Source organism: Sturnus vulgaris, chromosome 5 (assembly GCF_052056855.1).
Source record: "Sturnus vulgaris isolate bStuVul1 chromosome 5, bStuVul1.hap1, whole genome shotgun sequence".
Taxonomy (NCBI): Eukaryota; Metazoa; Chordata; class Aves; order Passeriformes; family Sturnidae; genus Sturnus; species Sturnus vulgaris.
Window position 1 is genome coordinate 5,969,722 of NC_142247.1, and position 18,171 is coordinate 5,987,892.

An 18,171-nucleotide genomic window follows, 5' to 3' on the forward strand; every position below is an offset into this window, starting at 1 on the left:
CTTGGTTCTTTGGGTTGTGACTGGCTCTAACTGTCCAGATTATACTCTGCTAATCTGCTGGTTTTATAACTATGATTTCTGGAAATAGATGCATTGTACTGCAACTGCTGAACTCACAGCTGGTGGTAGATGAGAACTCGAAAAGATGAAGACCAGAGTATGAAATGTAGTGCTACAAAGAAATGATTATTAGCTATGTTGTGCTCTAAGGAAGGGTCCATCTTCATACCAGAGATTCTGACGACAAAATTTTTTTTCCCAGTCATCTTTTTGAAAAATTAATTATAACATGTTAACATGCTGCTATTTATGGAGAAAGGTATTAATTTTCTTGTTCCAGAAACACATGGATACAATGGACTTGAGCACTGTTGGCAAGATCCTAGGGTATCTGCAAAATGGTATTTCAGTAGAATGTATAAATCTGAACAGCATTAAACTCACTGTCAGAATGTTATTTCAAAATGAAATACTTGACTGATCAGAGAAAACGATGCAAGAATATCACAGAATCTTAAAAATCTTTACATGTTGTATGTCTGAATTCATTGCATACCATTTGACAATTTCAGGACTGGAAAGAATGTCTTTTAATTTTGATGAAAGAAATGCTCATCACAGTCAGCACTGACAATTGGCTTGTTGGCAGCTTTTGCATCATCGTTTAAGCACCAAGACAGTGAGACTTTGTTCATCATCTTGTACTTCAGCATTGTCTATCCCACAATAACAATGTTTCCTTTTGTTAGCACTATGACACTTCTTACAATTGTGTTGTTGAAGAAAATGCATTGGACAGTTTTGGATGTGAATGTAAACTCTGCCATCAGAATTTCTTAAGGTATTCAGAAGTGGCTGGAGAGTCAATCCTTGCAAAATTTTCCATTTTTGAAGCTATCTAAAATGTTTGAAGATAGGGCATGTATAGCAAGGACAATGAACCATTTCACAGAGCAGCTGAAATATTTTAATTCAGCTCTGCAGTGCTTTCCAAGAAAGTCAATGTACTGCAGCATAAAAACTGGCCTGTAACACTCTTCCAGAGGGGGGATTACAGCTAATACTCTTTGTCTGGTTTTCATTTATTTGCATTTTAAAGGATTTAAAATAATTTACATTAACAATTAATTAATTAAAATTTAAATAAACTTTCTGCTAGATCGGTGGTGGGTTGGAATGTTTCTATCTTGGCAGTAGGTGCCAGTTTTCCCTTGAGATGTGCCTGCTTATTGGTTTAACCTATCTCCCCTCTACTAGCAGCAGCAGGCTGTCACAACTAGATGGGAGCAGCTTTTTCTGGAACAAACTGGTTTGAAGAAGTTGCCAATTTTGCAGCACCAGTAGTGGCTTAATGAGAAGCAAGAGGAAAGCAGTAATTATTTTAAAAATTGATTCAGACGTTATTGCACATGATACTGCCTCTCAAATTAAGTTTTCTAAGTGTTTGTTCTTAACTGGGAAACATGACCTGTGTAAATATAACCAGCTTACCCTCAAACCCATGCATTTTAATGAAAAGGCTTGCAAGTATTAATGGTATCTATAGAAAGAGCAAGAGGAGAAAAGAGTCTTAGCTCCCAGTTGCAACGCCCTAATTTTCTGTGTAGTTATGTTAAAAATCTTACAGCTGGTGCTGCCTTCAATCTCTGACATACCTTTTATTACTTTTAATTAGCGTGTCCATGTTTTAGACATTTTAACTGCATGTGTAACTTGCTGTTAATATTTTTGTTCTGAAATCTGTATAGAATTTCAAGCAAAACATCTGTAAAACTGGGAAAGATTGCTGTACAAAACCCTAATTATTTACTCTGTAATGACTACGTCGTTGCAGGTAAAATTGCCAGATGCTTCTGAACACTCTATTTAATAAAGAGAACTGTTTTTCAGAAAACTAGTGGGTTTTTTGACTGATTTAATCTGGAAAAAAGGAACTATTAAGTCCTCCTTTTTTTAGCAAAGCACTTTGCATCTACTAACAAAAATACCCTCTTGGATCTACAAATGATCATCCAGTGGCTCTATTAAATTTGCTCTGAAACCTGTTTCACTGCAACAGTGAAGACGCAAATGAGTCAAAATTGAGACAAACCAGAACAGTCTCCTCCTATTGTCTCGAGAGGCTTCAGTGATCTCAAATGTACTCCCAGGAAATTGAGTTTCAAGTTGGAGATAATACTGTATAAGCTATAAATCCATTCCACTGAATGGCTTGAGATGCCCTTGTGGATGCAGCATGTAACTTGTGAAGAAGACTAAGAAAAGACCATGATTTTTCCTACCTAAAATGCAGCCTAGCACTCCTTGAAAGAGGTGCAGCTGTTATGAGCCTGTAGCCAGTGGAGGGAAACCCTTTTCTTTCCTGTCACAGCCCTGTTGAGTCCATATTGCAGTCCCTAATCCAGCTCATTGCACAAATCTTTCTGTTGCCGTGGGATAGAAATGAACTAGCAAGGAAGACAGCATTGCTACTTTTGTTGGCATTGTGCCAACATTGTCCTGGCCTGGTTCAAGCAAAATCTGAATGTGAGATTCCACAACTACTTGGTTTTTGTAAAAATGCTGCTAAGAAGGATGGATGTCTTCCCTTTTACTCCTCAAGAGCCACATGTGCTTGATCCAGCTCCCTTTACAGCTGAAAAAACAATACTCCTGGTGCTAAGATCCAGCTGTTGAGATGTGCCTCTGCCCAAATTAAGGTTCAAACAAGATCATATGCTGAAGTCAATAATACAGATTTTATTTAACATGGAATGTCAGGGAGAAAGGTAGAAAAAAATGGAAAAGAAAACAGATCAGGTAGAAGATAGTCACCACCTGTAGATCCAGTGGTGTCCTTTTGATCCTTCTTTACCTTGGGCTTCTCATAGTGGGGATCTCCAGGTCTTTTCACTATTCATACATATTAGCAAAAAAACAAATTACTGCTCATTGGTTACACAGTTCTACTATTCTATTGGTTAATTGATTCCCTTGCTTCTAATGCTAATTAGTCATTGTAGTCAGTCTTCCTCTTTGTTTCAGTTGGTGGTTGCAATCTCCCCCTGCCAGAATTATGTTTTACCAAATCCAAGCTGATTTCAGCACAGTTGCTGAGCTGCTTTTCTTGTGGCCCATAAATTCTGCAGTTGTGTCCATTATGGGCAATCCATTCTTCTCCCCCAGCTTTGTTAACCTCCCCCTAGATCTGAGGTAACACTCAGACAGTAGCACCCCTTTTATCTTATCTCCTGCCGTGGTGCCTTATCTTACAGTCCAAGTTCCAGGTATCCAGGGAGGCATTTTCAAGCAGCTTCCGTGGTTGGTGGTGGTGGCAGATTTCAGCTGTCCCAGAACCTGGAGTGATCTTTGTTTGACCAGTGATGTGCCTTTGAGCAGTTGCTTCTTTACCCACGTTTCCATAACGGGAATTTTTGTCTGGATGCATTACCCAGAATGAGCTAACCTGTTCCAGGCCTGGAGACAGCACCATGCTGTCACTCCATTCTGTGCTTATCTCATGGCAAAGTCCTTCTGTGGCTGTAACAATGTTCGAGACAGGCAGCTGTATTAACTCCTTACACCTGGAGCAAAGGAGCAGATAAAAATGTGGGATCTGCTCACTCACTATCCTCACAATTATCATCGTGATGACTATGAAACTCCTCCCAGTTTAAGTCATATGTTTTCACCTTTCTGTGCTTACTCCATTAAAAAGAAATAAGAATCTTACAGAATTACTTTGATGAATATAAACCCTGATACTTGAGATCTTTTGGTTAAAGTCACCATCCTGAGGTTGACTAAATTTGAGTTAAAACTGATTTGTGTAGCAGTCATCAATTCAGGATTATAATAAAAGCACGTTTACCCTCACACAGTGGCAGAAGAAACCCCTGACATAAGGCTAGACAGCATAAGGAATTCTAGAAAAGAAAATTAATGAAGATTTTGAGAGTTATAAGCAATTTTTTCTTTTTTTTCCCTTTTCCCATCTGACACTAGAAATTCTAAGTGATTTCTTGAACACGTAATTGACAACATTTTGCTGGTGAAAAAGCACATAAAAAATTTGGGTTATATTAGTATGTTTCCTAATCTCTTGCCTCCCCTTCCTTGTCTTCCATGTTTTCAACTGAAGCTGACTTAAAAACCCTGGTTAATGCTGCTGATTTGGTTCAGTGGCTCCAGGTTTAATCTCTGGTGGTGGTGGTGTCTTCCTCCCAATCCTTGTGCTGCTTCTCATGTTGCTTCACTGTAGTCAGTAGTGCATTTGGTCAGTGAAGCAGAGCAGGGGATGAAAGTGAAGCTTGGGAGAGCAGGAAAAATAAATCCATACCTGAATTGGTTTGCCAGCCTCATTCTATGTCTACACCCATCTCCCAAACACATGCAAAGACTTAGACACCTGTGCTGACCTTGATAAAAGGAACAGAACATAATGATTCCTTACTTGTCCAAATAAGAGAACAATGTGTTTTAAAGAACTTTATAAAAGAATGTGTAAGTAGACACACAGGATGCTTCATGCTGGAACCGGTGGACAAATAGATAATGAGGAATACAGTGGGTTTGTGGTAATTACATAACAAGAGGCAACAGTGCATGCCTTAAGAGAAATTCAAGGAAAGGTCACCTGTAACACTGGGACTCTCAGTGAATGTGATCACCAGAGACTCCTTCAGAGGACCCTGTAGGAAGATAAAAGGATTCCTACTAAGAGGTGGATGCATGTAAATCAGTTCTAGGAAAAGTGATGTGTATGTATTAGCTAGGAAGTACACTGTAATCAATATTTATGATCATGGAATAAATATCCTTTGGTAAAGTTTAGTGACACATCGGATTAGAGGAAATAACCTCTGTGTGTCCAGCGTGCTGCAATAAAAAATGTCTACTTTTTAATACTTCAAATTGTTTTAGAAGTTTCCTCCCTAGATGATTTTGGTATCAACCCAGAGCACTGTGCTTTGTCAGGGTGAATGAGCAGTGAGGGAACAGGGAGAGGGTGGTTTGTAATTGGTGCTGTTGAAAAACTTAAAAAAAAGTCTTTTTTGGAAAGTGTGTAGCTTGAGTATTAGGAAATGTGTTCACTCTTGACTGTGGTAAATTGATTTGCTTAATTACAGGAGAAATTCAGTACTTGCAGCTCTGTTAGCTACTTTGACTTACCAAACTGAATTTCTCAATTATCCTTGCAGATGATGGTATAAAAAAATGTTACAAAAGTTGTAGCCAAAAAATGGAATTTGTATATCAAAGGAAGCTGCACAAATGTGTATTGAAATGCAGACTGGTAAAATGGCACTCAGAGTAAAATCAGGCTTAACATCATAGCTGTTCAGATGAAAGTGAAATGTCTTGATAGCAAGTGAAAAACTGCTTGCTGATTTTCCAGAATGAATTGCTTTAGTGAAGGGGGTGGACTTTTATTGGAGCACTGCTTTATACTGAGCTGCCAGTTAAATCTTGAGCATCTGTTGGAAGAATCTTATGAAAAAGTTACCTAAATCTTGTATGAAGCACTTAGACTAAGGAATTAAGTTCTTCTGCAGAAAGTGGAATATTTAATAGTTTCAGTACTTCTGCATTTTATTGTACAACTGAAACAGGAACAGATTTAAGCCCACGCTGGTTTAGTTACATATGCAAGTGGTGAGTTACATACTCACTCATGGTGTTGAATTCATAGAGTTAAACAGGTTAAACTGATCTTTTTAAAGGCCCTAAATCTATGTCTCCTCTCAAATGGGAGCTGAAGGTCTAGAATCTGTGTCAGTGTAGACTTGCATGACTGTTCTATGCTAGGCTGTTTGCATGTGACTTCCGTGTCCTAAGTGATTATTTCAGCCTAACTTAGTTTCAATTGCTCCTTTTTTTTTTTTTGTTCTAATGACTGTGGTAACTTTCTTTAAGCAAGATGTCAGTGCCTAGCATTTTAGAGATTTTTTTCTTGGATGTTAAAACCAAGCCTCAGTGCTAATAAGACATTCTTATTTTCTGCAGCTAGAAAAGGTGTCTGCTCAAAAATATTAATATAGATCTTTTCCATTTCAACCTAGTCTACTCACAGATCAACCCCAAGTTTTGAACTTTACTTTGTCCTTTCCTTTCTGTTGAGAAGACTAATTGTTTAACTCTTTGTGTTATTGGTTCTCAGCTTAATTCAACCTGGAGCCTAAGTATGTTTCTGTCTTAGAATTGTACCCCATTGTGTCTTGCAGAGGAGAGGAGGGAGAGAGCTTTGCTTACTTATTCCTACGTTTTTCTTGCTTTCCCTTGCTTAATGTGAAGGTAGTAATGATATTAATACAGGTCCATTCTTCCTCTCTACAACTTGCCTCATTAATTTTGAATGTACTGCATTTGTGTTCTCATATGACGTGGATGAAGGTCAGTCATGTCACACTGCTGGCGTGTGTGTGTGTATGTAATACCACTCAGTGTCACTTACTAATATTCCAAAATAAGAAGTGTTTACTTTAATCCATTCTATAACAACAAATCATCAATGGGAATACATTCCATTTGTAGTAAAAGAATTATTTTGTTATAAGATTAAGGCAAATTCTTTATGGCATTGAAACAAAAAAGTGTTTGACCTTGGGTGATAGAATATGTCATCAGGGAAGAACACGTAAACCTTGCTTAAGTGATAAATGAGAATTTGCTTTTTCTTGCTCACACCTTATTGACAGGAAAGTATTAAAACATCCTTTCAAAAATATTTATCCTTGTCTTTGAAGTTGTTTAATATATCTTAGATTGTGCAAGCATAATCAGATATTTTTTTCTCCCCCCAGTCGGTGTTATCCGCTGTCCCATTTGTGGTCAGGAATGTGCAGAGAGACACATCATAGATAACTTTTTTGTGAAGGATACCACAGAGGTTCCCAGTAGCACAGTAGAGAAATCAAATCAGGTAAGTGCATTAACATGTAATCAAGTTAACTCCTTTTAGATGTGTGTGCATATCCTTGGCTTCTTGCTGTGTGGCCTTTTTGTTCTTCATATGCAGACAGAGCTTTAAGTACTTAGACATCACATGGGGTAGCTACTCTAGAAAATCAGTTAAAATGTATGAAAATGCATGTAAAGAAGGTGGTTATTTTTCCCTAAACTATTTTTAATTGTTGATATAAACTTGCATCTTAATAGCAAAAGATAAAAGTAAGGAATAGGCATTAGAATGGGAATTTCTGTACTTTGAACAGGGTACTTGCAGCATTCTTTGAAGCAGAGACTTGAATAACACTACACCAGGAGATATAAATGGACATTATCACATTACTGACAAAACGTGGGACTAAATAGCTGGAGTCCTGTTGCCAAGGAAGAGGCTCAAAATGCTAATTGGAGAGGATAGTATATTGTAGGGGTTTCTTGTTTGTGTTCCTTATGTAGACTGCCTCTTCTTTCTTTTGCAGTCAAGTAATAGCCACCTTATAAAAATTGCTTATCTGGAAGAATAGTAATATTGTTGGTTTTTGGTTTTTTCTCATGATGTTTTTTCCAGGAGGCAAGTATTAGCTAGTGTGGAAGCAATAGCAAATTAATAGTCACATCTGTATAGGATCACAATTGAACAATCTCTGTTAGCAAAATATTGCATGTCTTCAATTTTAGCTATTAAGGGAGTATCTCATGCATCTCTTTACTCATCAGCTTTTTATTAAACTCCAGGAACTTATTGTAAATAATTCAGCCTCTTTTTATGTTGCTGCATTCTTCATAAGAACAGAACAGTAAGGTTGCTATATGGATGTGGCTTGCATTGCAACTCATGTCCTAATATTTGAATGATGGTTTCCTTTTATTTTGAAAATCCCTTTTTTCACTTTCCCATTTTAGGAGGACTGTATTCTTATCTCTTGAGCTGTTTGCTTCAGGGGCATTGTCTTAAAGCTCCTTATTTTGTGTTCTGCTTGTTTCAAGTCTTAGCTGGAATCTGTGCTTGCATGTGAACAGCCACATCTCAGAACAGATGTCAGGACCCAGTCAGGTTCATGATGCCAACTCACTGCCTATTGAAGGCATAAGGAGTGTCCTCATCTCTGAGGTAGAGGACTTGTGTCTTGCAAGCCATTAAACTGTTCAGATTTTAAGGAATTTTGAAACTGGATTTCTGAGAAATGGTAGACCTTACCAGAAACTGAAATGGAGTTGTGAGTTGCTGGAAGTACAAGCTGTGTTCTTGCAATGTAGGACTGTTTGAACTTGGCTTTTTTTGGATTTGGCAGGGGGAAATGTTGGTTTGTTTGTTTTGTTTGTCCCCTGGGAATTGCAGGAAACTGAGTTTTGCAGATGGTTGTGAGATTTACACAGTCTCTTAATACTGTACCAGTAACATTGACAAAATGAGTAGTCCCTGTTGAAAATTTGATCATAAGTTTTATGGTGACTTTAAAATTAGGGAGAGAAGCAAGATAACAAATATTGTTATGCAGAAGCAGTCCTAAATGGGGGGGGGGTTTTGAGAGGGTGGGGCTGTCCCATAGCCTCTGCTTAGTTACGTAACAAGTCCTCAAAGATACTGCTTTGGGGAGTGGTGATAGAAATGGAATTTCTTTTTTCCTTGGGAGTAGTAAGCATTTTTTTTTAAGTGTCTGATCACCCCGTCTTTCCCCTCAATATGTTTTTGCTTCCTGTGAAAGTTAAGTGGAGAATTCCGTTCATTGAGTGGTGTGAGCAGATGTCAGGGAGGTTCTTGAAAGCATTTCTGTGTCCTTAGGATCCCTTCTAGGCTTCAGTCTTACTCTTCCATTCTGTATTTGTTTCTCCCTCTCCCTGACACAAACCAGGAAGTTGGAACTTTGAAAGGAGTCTGTTCTTCAGCTAAGGTCCTTGGCTGAACTCAGCACACTTTCTGTAGCAGTTGAAGACAGACCAGCAGACTTTGCTGACCAGCAGAATAGGACATTCATGTGCTTTTTTGCTGATTTATTTATAAAAAAATTGAGCTAGATGTTTTGTTAGATGCCTGCTAAGTGAGTGTGTACCTTACTTCTTGGAAACAAATAATGTGCAGTTCTCTTCCTTTGAATAGATTTATTTTGGTATGATAATGAAGCTTTTTATACATTCCTTTGTACCTTGACATAAGAAAAAAGCTACACTGTTCTGTAAACTTCTCTGTTGTGGAACAAAGTTAACTCAATAACAGTTAAACTGATTAGTGTACTGTCCAGGGGGGAATATTATGAGGTTTAAGGATGATACAGCCTTCTAACCAGCCTGTTTTGTTTTGCCTTTGAAGGAGCAAAGAGAAGAGAAAGAACATTTGTCATTAGCATAGGCAACAGATCAGAGAAACGAAAGTGGAAAAGATACTGACACTTGCAGGAAATACAGCATCAGAGATCATCCAAATTCTATCTAAAACTGTGTCTATTTTATAGGATTTTTCTACTGAGATAGTTAATTTGTCTTCAATAGTTTTGCAGCTTTATTTGAACGGTTAAGAAATTCGAATTGGAAGCAAGGCATGGATTTTGTGCAAATATTGTTGTGGCTTATGTGATAAATGTGATTCGTGCTAACTAAATTGTAACTATATTAGCAAAATTGTACTCATATCAATAGAAAATAATTGTTACAAAGCAAAAAAGGAAATAGTGAGACAAAGCAGATGGAATCCTCCAGATGTTAGGTGGGAGTAGTAGAAGGATGTAGGTTTGATAAGCAGCATCTAGAAATAAAAAGTTTCGACCTTGGAGTGGGCCAAATTGGGATGATTCCAGGCATGGAACTTGAATAAGGTTTTATTGTGGGAACATGTGCTTAGCTACATAACCCCAAGATTAGTGCTCTTGTGCTACCTTCAAGGTTCCACAGCAGACACTGATGAAGACAGAGAGCCTTCATTGGAAATAAGACCCCTGAAAGGATGAGAGACCCCTAACTGCTAATAGGGCATGCACAACACAACATAGTGACGTGGATTTTTAGGACTAGAAACTAGGAGGAGCTTTCCAGAAAATTCTGAATATGTATTAGCATATAGTATATAAGTGGGATTTTTGGATTGATTGTTTGGTGCATGAGGAAGGGCAAGCCCCTCCCCAGACCCCTGGTCGATTTTGCTTATGCTTTATAAGAACCTCATATACTAAATTACTCACTGCCAAATTTTGTATATACTCAAATATGTGTATCTAATATACTTTGTATTCATTTATATACAGCTATTTAAAAAATTGCTGCTAAATTTAATCTTGTTTAATAAATTGGACAAATAGAATGACATTCATAACACTGAGAACCAATGGTCTGTATCCATGATTAGCCTTACATGTGTGTTGTCAGGAAGGACTGCTTTATTTCAATCCAGGACAGACTGCAAAAGACCTCTCGGAAATGAAATGTTTGATTGTTTCAGATTCAAAATGGTACTAATGCTAAAGCAATTTTTAGCATACTGAATTAAAAACTGCAGGAGTGAATATTGTGATGCCTGGCATTGTGGGAAGAGGAAAAATAACTGGATCCCATGAAAGTGCTATCCCTCTGTCTGTAATCCTGTTTATCTTACCTGAGACTGATTTGGGCAGTTCAGTACACTACTGGCATAGCTGTGCTTTCTAGCAATTACTACTGAAAACTTCAGGAGCACAAGAAGTGAGCAAGAAAAAAGTACAGAACTCCCTAGTATGTGTTCCACAAGAGCTTTCCTGGGTAGCATTGAAGGTTTTGTGCTGGCTATTAGCATAGGAAACTTTGCAAAAGAAAAGAAACTCACAGGAAACGCAGTTGAGTTCTTCCCGAAAGTAATTGCTGTAGGTTGTGGGCAGCTAGGACATAAATACTTTGAAAGAGCAGATGCTTTCTAATTTTTTTCCCTATTGTGATTTATTGAAAGACTTAGCAAAATTATTGGCTTCTAAAGAGATGTTTGAAAATAAAAATTAATTATACTTCATTCGTAAGAGTGAGCAGAAAGGAGCTTCAGACTTAAAAGATGTAGCTGAAGCAAGTGCTAGATTTGAATAAGACTAAAGGGTAAACAAGTGAGGGAAATTCAGGGACTTTAACAGAAGAACATGGGGTATGCAAAGCCATGAAAATAAAAATGAGAAATATAAGATTGATGCAAGAGAGAAGATCTTAGTGATAATATGGGTGTTGGTGCAGCATACTGAGCCTCTAGTGCATTTTAGTCTAGGTTCTAATTCTCAGTTTCTGTGTTCAAAATAGAATGTGTGTAAAAATATTTTTGATGGCAGGAATAACTTTCTGTATCTTTACCAGTTACTGGCCTGAGAGTTTAAAGTATTGTATAAGGAATGAAGAACAGCTGGGTTTTATTTGAAATGATGGGAATGTAGTAACAAAATAAGGTATCAGCTTAGATGTGATGCTAGATCCAGTTAATAGGAAAGCAAGTCTGACTGCCATAATGAGGTGATTAACGAGGAGAATTTAGAACAGTAAGTTTCTTTAAGTTTGTATGGTGCTAGAGGAACCACTGTGTGCTTTTCCAGAGGAGACCTAGTATGCTTAAGCAGCTTATAAAAGCTGTACCTGCAAAACATCTTAGAAAGCCAGTGGATTATGGAGGTGCATGCAGACTCAGGAAGAGTCACAATGTGCTCTTGTATGCTTTGGAGAGATGGGGCTGTTGGTGGCATGCTGGGTGAGAAGGACACGTTGATCAGATGTCCTGCATTTTGAACTGTCAGTACATGGGTCAGATTTAGAATTACATGTAGGCACTTCCTTTGGTGATTTTGTATGTGCTGAGAGATAATTACATAACAATTAGCATCAGTGAGGTTTGGATCCAGTGGGGAAAGCATTGCATCTAATTTACACTGGTGAAGTTTGGAGTTCACTGAATATTCATCTGGACTACTTTGCTCTCTTCCTTTGAAACCTTTGCTTGATTACTTAATCTCTTTAATACTCAAAGTGTATTTAATTGGAAGAGTGGTTACTTACTACAGTAGCTGAGAAGACAGGTCTATTACCTCAGCTCTTTTAAGTAAATGTGTTTTTTCTGCCATAAAAGCTTGTGTATTTACTTAAAATAGTACTTACCTGCAACATGCTGAGTAATTTCTGCTTTCATTAAATTTGACTGAAGGCTGAATGAACACTTCCTGGGGTTATAAATACTAGAACTCGTGACTGAATTAAATGTAATTACAAGAAAAACTCATTTAAAAATAAATGTCTGTCTGACCAGAATAGAGGCTTATATGTTAACTAGGGAGAGTTTTCTTTGAAATCACTGAAACACTGCTTGTGTGGGTCACAAAAATTAAAATGAAATGAATTTTAGGTTTTGTAAGTGCATAACAAATATTTGCAGTAATTATACTTCCATGTACTTTAGCTGTATGGCTTACTCTAGTAATTAGGAATTCTAGCAAAATATAGCCTATATGTGAAAATGCTATTTCAAATCAGAAGTGGATAGGAGCAAATCTGATGTTAGGCACTGCTGTTTTGACAGCTTGAGTTATGATGTCAATGAAAAGCTTCAGAAATCTGTCTCATGTCCACTTGGTTGATATGAGGAGAATAAAGGTGGGATATATATTTTTGATACTACAAAGAAGGAGTTTTGATTCATTTGGCAGCACCTTATTATTGGTTATTGAATCACAATTTTCATTCCACGTACAGTCAAAGCAGTTGAAAAAACCCATCTAAGGCATATTGAAAAGAGAAAATAGATGAAGCTCTTGGAATCTAGGGAGAATTAATAACCTCAAAAATTCTTTGAAGTTACCTAAATGCCCTGGCATGTTCATCTGCCTGATTTTGCTAAAGGTGATCTGGAAAGGCTGTTGTGGGGAGTTTGGTTAGTTGCTTTTGCTTTTCATTTGGTTCCTGCCTATTTTTTTTTTTGGTCTTTGCTTTGCTTCTTTGACTTAGATGGACTTAGAGAACGTCTGAAAAACTTTTTTTTTTCTTTTTCTCTACTTATTTTGTTTTTACTGCTGGTTTCTTTTACACTAGAAAGCCAAACATCCAGTATGTTACTCTCCACTCTGACTTTGAATAACATGTCTGGGTATTTGGGGGCACAGCACAGTCACACCTCTCTGGCAAGAGACAAGACTGATGTGAAAACTTTGTTGTCCTGCCTATTCAGTTCACTCTGCAATCAGCATTGCTGATGTAACTGAGCCTTGGGCTACGATGGTGTAATCCTGCCTTGCATTGCAGACTTGCAGAGGGTTGCACTGGCACAAAAAGGAGGAGACAACTGGCTAAAGAGAAAGGAGGGAGAGGATTTTTTCCCCAAGAATTCAGAGTACTTTAAAATTTTTTGGTTTTGTTTTTCAAAACATCATTGAATTTAAGGGTTAATAACAAGTGTTAAGCTTTAACCCCAGCTGGTAACCAAGGATCATGCAGCTTTTTTTACTTCCCCCTTTCAGTTTACTTTGTCCCTTCCTCCCCACCCCACCTCCAGCGGGATAGCTGGGAGAATCGGGGGGGAAAAAAAAAAGGTAGAACTGTAGGTTGAGATAAGAACAGTTTAATGAATGAAACAAAGGAACATTAAATAATTATAATAATAGTAGTAATGAGAGAGAGGAAGGAATAAAGCCCAAGACAAAACAAGTGATGCTGAATAAATTTGCTCACCAGCCACTGACCAACGTCCAGGCTGTCCCTAACAGAGATCGGTGCCTCCCACCCAGCTCCCCCCACAGATTTTATGCTGGGCACGATATTCTGTGGTGTGGAATATCCCCATGGGAAGTGCAGGTCAGCTGCCCTGGCCTCACTCCCTCCTTGTGCATGTGCTGACTGGCAGAGAGCATGGGAAGCTGAAAAGTCCTTAGGTTTGTATAAGCACTGCTTAATAAACTGATGTGCTCGTTGTTGTTATCAATGTTATTTTCGTACTAAATCTGAAACCACAGCACAGTGCCAGATACTAAGGAAAACCCCCACTCTATCCCAGCTGAAATCAAGACAGAAAGCAAAAATTTTCAGTTTCCTGATTACAGTTCACTTCCTTTTATTGCTTTAATTCCATTTTCTAGACTTTTCTGTGATGGTATTTTTCCCTAGTTTAATGGTCTGGATAGGAATAAGGATTTTTTTTTTTTTTTTTTTTTTTTTGTTAAGAGAAGAAGGGGAAGAAAAAGAAAAACCAAGGAGAAGTTAAATTTTGGAGATTATTTTGAAAAATAAAAGTTTCAGGCCTCATTTTTGTAAAGAAAGAGAAAAAGGGGCACAAGCCCAATTATTTCTCCTTTGCAGGTCACCTTTAGTGAAAAGAAACTGTTTCAAACTCCAAGTGACAACAAGAGGAGTCAACAGCCCTTGTGTTGTAACTTCATTTATTGCTTTGAGAGGTAACATGATCCAGAAGAATAAGCCCAGCATTGGGAATCTGGAACTCATATTTAAATTCCAGTTCTTTCAGTAACTTGCTATCTGGCCTAAGGCAAGTTTTGTGCTATTTCCTCTCTTTCCTGAAGGGGAAACTGGAACATAGTTCTATGTATATATTTTTTATCTGCATAAGATAGAAATATTTCCTTCCTCTTTAACTTAATCTATATTTACCCTGTGTGGGTGCGGAAGTCATTTGGTTGGGTTTTTTTTAATCAAACTGAAAACAAAACTAAAACCTAAAATTTTCTCCTGGTTGCTCCTGCCAGTAGAAATCTGTCACTGTGGTCTATAGGATGTAGCAATCTTCAGACACCTTGAGGCTTTGGTTTGCAACAGTGCTAAACATTGCCAGAAATGGGTGGTAGTTACCTAAACAAGGATCTGCATCAGCATGTTCACTATTTTTTACTACCAAAACCCCACTGAAGGTAGGACTGCAAAGGCATTGTAAAGGAAGGGTAAAAATGAAATGATATTATGAACTTTTGAAATGGTGTTGTCCATCATTCAGTTTTCAGCCTGCTCTTCCTACTGTGGCACTTTTGTGCCACTTTTTGTAGCAATTTTGTCCTGTGTAGGTATTTACTCTGTGTAGAGAGATTTTGGTCTGCTGACTTGTTTGTTTTCCTTACTTTTTTAAATTTTTTTTCCCTAGGTCTGTTTGGTATAGTCCAAAGAGCCCCAGGGGCTAACAGGCCACAGTTTGAAAATTCTTATGCATTGGTTGCAAATCTGTTCTGGAGTAGCTTTTTTTGTCAAACTTAACTGGAATACAGTCTTTAAGAGGTGATGCTAAGATTCTTGAGAGGAACCTTGCTACTCAGGACTGTGTGTGCTTCCTGAAACCAAGCAGGTGACTGGAAGCTGAAATTAAAGCTGCTCTGTGATCTAAGAGAGGCTTTAAAATCACAGCAGTGTTGGTCGTTTTCTGTCAATAGTAAATATGGCACAATAGCATCTTGTATACACTAAACATTGTTTGGCTTCTAGGTGTGCAGGGAATGGCAGAGAGTAGTGGTCTGACTTTTATCATGTCAGGCAAAGATTTTAGGGTAACACTGACAAAATGACCTGTTTCTTTGAAAAGTCACATTCAATTACTTCTGTGCTGTTATTTATAATGTTCCTGTACCTCAGGCAGTTTTCCGTTCTCATTTCACTTTTTTCAGAAAACTGTGAAACTGGAGTGATGATGTATGAAAAATAACCTGTGTGTATATTCCAAACTTATTTTAACAGCTACCTCCTCTTCCTCTTGTCAGGTCTGCACAAGCTGTGAAGACAATGCAGAAGCTCATGGGTTTTGTGTGGAATGTGTAGAGTGGTTGTGCAAGACCTGCATCAGAGCTCACCAGAGGGTTAAATTCACAAAGGATCATACTGTGAGGCAGAAAGAGGAAGTGTCTCCAGGTAACATATTCATAATTTCACAAAGAATTTATTTCTGCATTGGAAAATTATATTGGACCAACACACTTTTTATAAAAAGTGATAACTTGAAAGCTGGTTTTCTGCCAGTTTTTTGTCTCAGATAAGGTGAATAGTGGTGCAGGTTGTTTTTCTTTTTTTTGTTTTTTTTATAATTTAACATTTTTAAACCAATAAATACCGCATAGATTTTATCTTTCACATGAACTGATGATGGCAAATTATTGTCTAGACTTTAGAGATCAGCTGCAGAAAATACTTCTTTAGGGATATGACTCCTCTTGTTTTACTAGAGGCCTAACAAATTAAACATGAGTTTTAACATGAGCTTTATTGTTGTATACAGCAGGAAAAGGAGCATTAATAATAATTAATAATTATATTTTTTCAGCATTCTGATGAAAAGCCAGCCAAAATTCATGTTTTAGCTAAGTGTCTTTTGAGCTTGAAATGTTTTGCCTTAGAAATGTAAAGTATATTATGAATTGGGGCATTTTTCCTCAGTAGGGTCTAGGGTAAATTCAGGCTAGAAGGAACCTCAGGAGATCATCTAGTCCAGCCTCCTGCTTCAAGCACTCAGTTTTGAGTTCCAGTTGCTCAGAGCTTTATCCATCTGGGCCTTGGGAACCAACAGTGGTGAATGTGGTGTACAGTACAGCCTCTCTGAGAAATCTTCATTACTCTGGTAGAAAAGGTTGTATTTCTATTCATTGAGAAACTCTTTTGTTTCCGGTTTTTCCCCACTTTGTCTTGTCTTTTAGTGTCATTGTAGGAGAATAATAAACATTATAGGGTACTGACAAACATTCTACTGGTTCTAATATGTCCATTGAACTTGCATGATTTCGCTTGTAAATATATAAATTTTTATTTTATTTTTAGCAATTGTTCCATGTTATTTTAAATATATGTATTAGATACTTATTTTCATTCCACCCTATCTAGTATTATGAGGTAATCTCTTGCTCAAAGGGTATCTTCCACCGTGTTACTTTGAAGATACACACTGTATTCTGTGTCCCAATTTCACACATGATTAATCAAAAGTGAAGAAAAGAAAGAGAACTGAGTGTACTTTCAACAGAGGACAAAAGTGGGTAGAAGTGGCTGATGGAGTGTTAGAACATGACTTGGTGGTAGGAATGGTCCCAGTGCACTCAGGCCTCTTTGGGAGGCAGTTTGTTGGTGAGTTGGAAAGAATTTTGACTGAAGCATACAGATCTGAAACTAAATTCTTCCAGATTTCTTGAAAATAAATGAATGGGTGTGAAAAAGAGACCTTATGGATCTGCAGTGAAGGGTGTGTGAAGCCAGTTTTCATTACAGGCTGTATAATCCTCATGAACTCAGTGTCCAGCCTAACTCCTAGGAAATCAGGCTTTGTCAGTTAAATTGTGTAAAGAAACAGATTTCATTTCTATTATATTGTGATGTTTCGTGCACCCTTTGATATTTTCTCACTAGAAACTGAAATGAGACCTCTCACCCATTAAGAATGGGGTCCTGAAATGAAGTTCATTTCTCCTGGTTATTACATTCTGTATGTTCTACACTTTGAATGTCCACGTCTTGATATTCTCAAACCCCTTTCCACCAAGTCACCTGAGAAAGAAGACAGAGCACGAATGGACTCAACCACCTTCTCATCTCCACTTAAGAAAGGAGCTTGCTGGTTGTGCAATGCCTTTTGCAGCCACAACAGTATTGGCTACTCCTTTTGTAAATAGTTTTGTGAGGTCAGAAGAGTTTAATTTAAAATAGGTTCTAGACATTTTCCATTAGAGAGGGTGCTGGTTCCATGCTTGAGCAACGAAAGTGAGACATTGCAGTTGGAGCTTATGGCTGTTACAGTCTCAGTCTCTAAGGAAAAACAGGTGAATGCAAATCTTGAACAAGTTCAGTAGGCTGTGCTAACATTTTCCTTTATGCAACAGAGGCAGTTGGTGTGACCAGCCAGCGACCAGTGTTCTGCCCTTACCACAAAAAGGAGCAGCTGAAGTTGTATTGTGAAACCTGTGACAAGCTGACCTGCCGAGACTGTCAGTTACTGGAGCACAAAGAGCACAGGTATCAGAGCAAAGTGGATGTTTCATCCATCTCACTTACAGGAAAGTGGCCTGAAGTACATTGTAGTTCTAGATGTATGGAACACAGGTGGAAAAAGTGCAAATTAAAATTTTCTGCTCAGACATGAAACTTACAAAAAACCAGAGATTGTAACCCAAAGAATGTGACTGGTGTGTGTGTGTTAACATCTAGAATAAAATCTAATTCTTCCAGTTGTTAATCTGGTGACTTAAGCACAAGACCTTTTTTACAGTCAAGTTACTTGGTTAGAATTTGTTGCTATGCAGCTCTTCAGAGAGTCCTTAGAAAACACAGGGGCTGTGTTATGCAACTGTA

At 37.8% G+C, this 18,171-nt stretch overlaps 1 protein-coding gene across 1 annotated transcript in view; it reads left to right on the forward strand.

Annotated features, from left to right (window-relative positions):
* TRIM24 (tripartite motif containing 24) overlaps positions 1-18,171 on the forward strand; it is a 54,908-nt gene that overhangs the window by 14,083 nt on the left and 22,654 nt on the right. Inside the window, exons 2-4 of the mRNA XM_014869907.2 lie at positions 6,783-6,901; positions 15,603-15,750; positions 17,703-17,835. Of these exons, the coding sequence (XP_014725393.1) occupies positions 6,783-6,901; positions 15,603-15,750; positions 17,703-17,835 (400 nt within the window). The remainder of the gene's footprint in view (positions 1-6,782; positions 6,902-15,602; positions 15,751-17,702; positions 17,836-18,171) is intronic.